General features: G+C 43.1%; 1 protein-coding gene across 5 annotated transcripts in view; it reads left to right on the top strand.

The window, feature by feature from the left end:
* The window catches only part of SEMA4D (semaphorin 4D), a 99,718-nt gene extending 94,622 nt beyond the window's left edge, over window positions 1-5,096 (top strand). For 3 of the 5 annotated variants that reach the window (XM_017742737.1, XM_017742738.1, XM_017742739.1), the window contains 3 exons: window positions 1,045-1,254; window positions 3,962-4,059; window positions 4,567-5,096. In XM_017742737.1, the coding sequence (XP_017598226.1) occupies window positions 1,045-1,254; window positions 3,962-4,059; window positions 4,567-4,596 (338 nt within the window). In that variant the 3' untranslated portion in view covers window positions 4,597-5,096. Of the gene's footprint in view, window positions 1-1,044; window positions 1,255-3,961; window positions 4,060-4,566 lie in introns of those variants that run through there. The other 2 variants (XM_017742740.1, XM_017742741.1) reach the window with 2 other exon arrangements.
* The last annotated feature ends 1,477 nt before the right edge of the window (window positions 5,097-6,573 follow it).

A 6,573-nucleotide genomic window follows, 5' to 3' on the forward strand; every position in this document is an offset into this window, starting at 1 on the left:
ATGATACACTGAGGAAGTACACAAATGTGAAAACTAGTTGGTTTTTCTCTGCATGATTATCTAAAACTTAATTGGGACACTAACAGTAGAATTGTATTTTTCTAGGGAAAAAAGGCCACATCAACTTGCTCACAGTAAAAGCTGTAGTAGGTTCTGTCAAGACATATTTGCAAAAATAGTTCATTCTCTTTTTACCTCAAATTTCTCTTTACATCTTCTCATGCTAAGGCTAGTCTGGATCCTAGGCCCAGAGGGAGAAATAGTCATGTTTTAAACATCAGAATTACAAAGATCTTAGCTTGGCCCAGATGTCTGTATTTTAAATGGAAAGGCTCTGATGCTGCCAAGCACACTTCAGCCAACCTTGCCAGTTTTCTGGGAACAGCTGTTCTCTCCTCCAGGCTACTGTCAATCTCTGATTTATTCAAATGTTGCCCTTGCAGGTTAAGACAAATAACAGTAACCAGGCTAAAAAATTAAATTGCTCTTTGTTGTTGATCCAAGCTTCTTTCAAGCTCTGTCTTGCTTAAGTGCCTGCTGTGACTACTGGTTCTGTGCTTTTTCCACTTCTGCCTTTTTCATTACTACTTCCAGCATCTTTGACGCACTGAGTTCTTGAACTTTTCCCCTCCTGGCCTTTTTTTCAGATTCTGCAAGGCATGTCTCAGGTGGTTTCAGCTTTGTACCAGGAGCTATGTTGGGCAGCAGTAGGCAATGTGCCTAGTGCTACAGGAATTCATACGGGCAGATGGTGCTGGTGTTCATCATTGGTTCTACCATGTGTGTGCTAAGTTCCCCCTTGCGAGAATCCACACAGAATTCCTCAATACATACAAACTCACAGCTTTGGCTTGAACCTAAATTTCCAGAGTTAGCTCCTCTTTATCCCAGGTTTTTGGTAGCTAGAACTTTAGCTGAAGAAACCCAAGAAGCATTACAATCAACCATTCATGTTTTTAAGCCTAATCTTGATGTGATGGGGTTTGTGTTCTTTTCAAAGACTCATCGTCTATTTTCTTACAGAATAACCTGACATTTTTACAGGTCCGGATGACTCCTACTTTGTCTGGAAGAAGAATGGACAAAAGATGAAGGCGTGCATCACAGAGCAATCTCACATGCTGCTTGATGGCAGAGTGCATGTTCTCAGCTGGGTGAAAGATTCAGTATCAGAAAACACAGAATACAGATGTTCATTCATCTCAAAAGTTGGGAACACAATGTCGGAAGTGCTGATCACAGTGGAAGATAAAGGTACGGTTGTTCCAAATGCATGCTGTGTTTGGCCTGACCTTGATAAGAGTAAAGCTCTGTAATATTCACCCATAAAACATGTGCATATCTAAAGGTGGTAACTCTTGCCTGCAGCATGAGTATCCACTTCAATTACGAAAATGTTTTAGAGCCATAAAAACTCCTTCTACCCCTTCCCTCAAAGGGCTTATGTAAATTAGCAGTTATGATCTAGAAATTGAACCAAAACCTGCTAAACTAATTAACAAAAACTGAAAACCAAATGAGTAATAGAGAGCTACAAGTAAGTACTCAGCTGGAATTCTACAAGGTAATGTAGAAAAATTCTTTAATGCACATGGACTTAAGGCAGTCAGAAGGTAAAGAGAAACCCCCACTACCCTAGATTTTTGAAATTGCATGATTTGTAAACCATCTATGGTTGGGCAAGGTCAGTTTTCTCAGCTTCATCGGGACACTAACTAGGCAGGTAGGCAGTTAAATAACTTCAGCAACTGCACGATTTTGGAGTATCCAGAATGCCTGCTGCAACTAGCTCTTGAGACCTTACCCAGGCCTGGAGAAGGTCTGAACAGTCTTTAAAAAGACAGCAGGAGCAATGGACATGACACAGCATGGATTTTCTTGGCAAAATGAAGGAAAAATTAACCAACTGGTTAATACTGAATGTGAGTCTGTCAAGGCTCAGTGCTGCTTTTTTCAATGACAGAGAAAAGCCATGGGAGTTATGCCATCACTCCAGTTACTTTGAAATCTGCATTGGAAGCAGAATTAAGAGCATCTCAGTGAAACCAACGTAAATGTAAAGCAGACAGAAGGGCTCTCACTGTGCTCTTAAAACGTACATACCACTGTTGCTAGTGTCCCAAAGGATAAACAGAAAATATGTCACCATCAGTCTTACCTTCTGCAAAAAAAGCTGGCAAACAGAAATAGCACTAGAATTTTACCAAGATGCAGTAACATATCCCTTCTTTAATTATCACTGGGAGGAAGTATAAAGAACTCTTGAGTGAAATGACATGGCACCTACAGAGGGCTGAAGGATCAGACCCAGCCAGTATGGATTTAGGATGGACAGGTCCTTCCTAAATCAGGACCGACCTGATGCCCTTTTATGTGACCAGGTGACCTGCCTGGTGGATGAGGGGAAGGCTGTGGATGTTGTCTACCTGGTCTTGAGCAAAGCCTTTGTTTGACACTGTCCCCCACAGCATACTCCTGGAAAAGCTGGCAGCCCACGGCTTGGACAGGGGCTCTCTTTGCTGTGTTAAGAGCTGGCTGATGCCCAGGACCAGAGAGTGGTGGTGAATGGAGCTGCATCCAGCTGGCGGCCAGTCACCAGTGGTGTCCCTCAGGGGTCTGTACTGGGGCCAGTCCTATTTAATATCTTCATTGATAACCTGGATGAGGGGATTGAGTCTACCATCAGCAAATCTGCAGATGACACCAAGCTGGGGGGTGAGTGTCAATCTGGTGGAGGATAGGAGGGCTCTGCAGCAGGACCTGGACAGGCTTGATGGGCTGAATCCAGCAACGAGGTTCAACAAGACCAAGTGCTGGGTCCTGCTTTGGCCACAACAACCCCCTGCAGCGCTACAGGCTGGGGACAAAATGGCTGGACAGAGGCCAGGCAGAAAGGGACCTGGAGGTACTGATTGACAGTGGATGAACACCAGCCAGCAGTGAGCCCAGGTGGCCAAGAAGGCCAATGTCATCCTGGCCTGTATCAGCAACAGGCCAGCAGGACCAGGGAAGTCATTCTTCCCCTGTACTCAGCACTGCTTAGGCCACACCTTGGGTACTGCATTCAGTTCTGGGTGCCCGCAGTTTGGGGAGATGATGGAGTGGGATGTTGAGGTGCTGGAGCGTGTCCAGAGAAGGGCAACAGAGGTGGTGAAGGGTCTGGAGCACAAGTCCTGTGAGGAGCAGCTGAGCGAGCTGGGGTTGCTTAGCCTGGAGGCTCAGGGCTGACCTTATCCCTCTCTACAACTGCCTGAAAGGAGGGTGCAGCCAGGTGGGGACCAGTCTCTTCTCCTAGGCCACCAGTGACAGGACAGGATGACACAGTCTAAAGCTGCCCCAGGGAAGGTTTCAATTGGACATTAGGAAGAACTTCTTCACAGAAAGGATGATAAAACATTGGAATTGGCTGCCCAGGGAAGTAGTGGAGCCACAGTCCCTGAAGGTGTTTAAGGAAAAACTGGACGCGGCACCGGGTGCCATGTCTGGTTGACAGTGTAGTGTTGGATCCTAGGTTGGATTTGATGATCTCAGAGATCTTTTCCAACCTGATTGATTCTGTGATTCTACGATTACTGAAAAATGGGGAATACTAGCTGGACACATCCATCAGGTCATTGGTTCATCATGTCAGCTGGTCCTCTCCATCATGTCATTTTTCTCCCCAGGCTTGTTATGATCTAACTGAAGCATTCCTGTGCTTGTTACATGGGTTTGAACTACTAATTTGTAGGTCCTACCTTCTAGATCTTGAATCACAGATAAACAGCACTAAGCCTGTTTCCTCTGGAGGATATTAAGTTTGCTGCACAGGGTGAGAGAACAATTTCAACAGCACTTACTGCCAAATGAGATGATGGTTCCTTCTAGCTCTCCTTCCTGCAGGACAGGCAGTCCTGCAACTGATCAGGTACTGACTTCTACCATTATATCGTTATGTAATCATCCCATGTACAATTCTCAGATAGTGATGGCCAGGATGCATGGACCAAAGAATTTGATACCTGGAGAAGTGCCATCAGTGAACATGACAAGATGATGCAAAACTGGAGGAAAACATGGGTAAGACTTTTATAAACTGCCTCTTGCACTTCTGCAACTGCCTGTACTTACTAACAAAATGATCAATGTTCCTGTACAAGTCATGGTTCATGACCCTCTCAGCAGTGAAGTCTATTTTATCTGTGACATTCATCGCAGTTACGTCAGCTTGTTCCTTCAGTCCACTAACCAAGTGCTCATCAGTCAGTAGTTCTCTTCCTGCCCAAAAGAGTAAGTCTGTGTATAATGAATAGAGTAGATCAATTTCATCACATCTGTAGACTAACTGGATTGCAGAGACTACTGGACTCCAGAAATGGTACTGTCCATAAAAGCTGACCATTTTTTACAAAAAAGGTCCATACCCATCTATTAGTATTTTTCTTCAACAGTTAGAACAAAGATTAATTTTGAAAACCTTAGATATGACATGCTTGCTGCCTGTGGAACAGTTAGGATAGGCAACCTTTAAGCCCCATTTTCATTTTTAGAGTGGTATTAATACATCATTCTGAATTTTTTCTTCAGGAGACCTGCAACAAGAGAAACAGCCTCTAAGGGACAAAGGAATGAACAGGCTAGAAGGAGAAATGTATGCAAGTTAAGAATACCTGGTACTCTTAGTGTTACTGCATTTGGAGAAGTCTTTGCAAGCATTAGAGTTGGCTTTAAAACTGATATTCAGAATCACCTCAAGCATGAAGTGGAAGGGGATTTTCTTACTGCACCGAAGAATAACTAAGTTACACGCAACAGGAAAAGCCATCCATCCCATGCTGCAACTATCTCTGGTTTTCTGATGTCAGCTATTTCAGCTTAATAAAGAACAAAGTAGTCTCAGTAAAACTTGTGCTGTTCAAAGAACATAGTCTGTCTTCTGTTTTGAGTTCATAAAGCCAACCAGGTAATTTTGGGCTTGAGGATCTTGGCATATGATTTAGAAATTAGGATGTGGGTCACATTTATGTAAAGACATTTCAACTTGTACACTTATTTTTCTTTTACTATGTTTACCCTTATGTTGCCAGTGTTTTGAAGAGCATTCCTTTCTAGTGTCATCAAGTTCATTTGTTCAAACACATTTCCCTTTGGTGATTGTGCTGGATTTGGCTGGGGCAGAGTTAATTTTCTTCACAGTGGCTGGTAGGAGGCTGTTCTGCATTTGTGCTAATGCAGGGTTGATAATACAGAGATGTTGTTGCTGAGCAGGGCTTACACAGAGCCAGGGCCTTTTCTGCGTTTTGCACTGCCACAATGGCGAGGAAGTTGGGGGGTGCAGGGGAGGTTGGGAGGAGACACAGCCAGGACAGGTGCCCCAAACTGACCAAAGGGATATTCCAGACTGTATGGCATCCGTGCTCAGGATACAAAGGCGGGGGAAGATGTATGGAGTGATAACATTTGTCTTCCCAAGTAACCATTACATGTGATGGGGCTCTGCTCTCCTGGAGCTGACTGAACACCTGCCTGCCCATTGGGAAGTAGTGAATGAATTCCTTGTTTTGCTTTGCTTGTGTGCATGGCTTTTACTTTTCCTATTAAACTGTCATCATCTCAACCCACGGGTTTTCTAGCTTTTACCCTTCTGATTTGCTCCCACTGTGAGAGGCTGGGTGGTGCTTGGTTGCTGCGTGGGCTTAAACCATGACAGTAATAATTCTGTACCAAATAAAGAAGTCCTGACTACTGCTTAAAATAGATAGATTACAAAGTATGCAAGAAGACCCTAGTTTTTGAAAATTCTTCTTCTATATTTGAGAAAATGTAGCTTAAAAGAATTCTATGCTGAATGAATTCAATCATTCCTTATGATGATCAAGTGTGGACTGAAAATATGAGGACCTACACTATCCACAGTACAATTGTTCTGAGCAGTAATGCTGTAAAGTTTTGTCCTTCTGCATCTAAGAAACAAAAGTCTGAGGTATAAATCAAATTTTCTCTATTATCTGCTTAATGGATTTCAACAATCTGTAAGCAAGTAAGATGCTCCCTAATCAATCAGCCCAGGTGGAGAGCTGCTTCGAGCCACAGCAGAAAGCTTCATAGTCATCCCTAAGTTCTCCCCTCTGTGGTAAGATTTAAATGAGTGTTTCCACATTAAAGACAGCAGTCACCCCATGCTAAGACTCGAATGACCCTTTTTCTTTAGTATGAGACCACCTTGTCACACACACAAGGTGACAACTCATATTTTCCCTATTTTCTTAACCATTTTCCCTATTTTTCACATAGGTGTTTCATTAATGCTGATGCAGACTTCTGACACCACCAGAGATATTTTTGTCTCGTTTGTTCTAATTTTTTTGTTCTTAGGACAACGATAAATAGACTTTCCTTGAATTGTCTCTCCTCCATTTGTTCAACAGATTTGGAGCAGACTTAAGTTTAGTTCGGTGGAGTTGAGTGGGAACATGGGTTATGGATGACATAGCTAAGCTTTGCTTTGTCTCTGCAGGAAATTACTGCAAGTAGTAAAAAGTTGCCAAATTTTTTGTTTAGTTCAATCTTGTGGGGGGGAAAAAAAAAAATCTG

The sequence above is a fragment of the Corvus brachyrhynchos genome, unplaced genomic scaffold, assembly GCF_000691975.1.
Source record: "Corvus brachyrhynchos isolate BGI_N302 unplaced genomic scaffold, ASM69197v1 scaffold408, whole genome shotgun sequence".
NCBI classification, from domain to species: Eukaryota; Metazoa; Chordata; class Aves; order Passeriformes; family Corvidae; genus Corvus; species Corvus brachyrhynchos.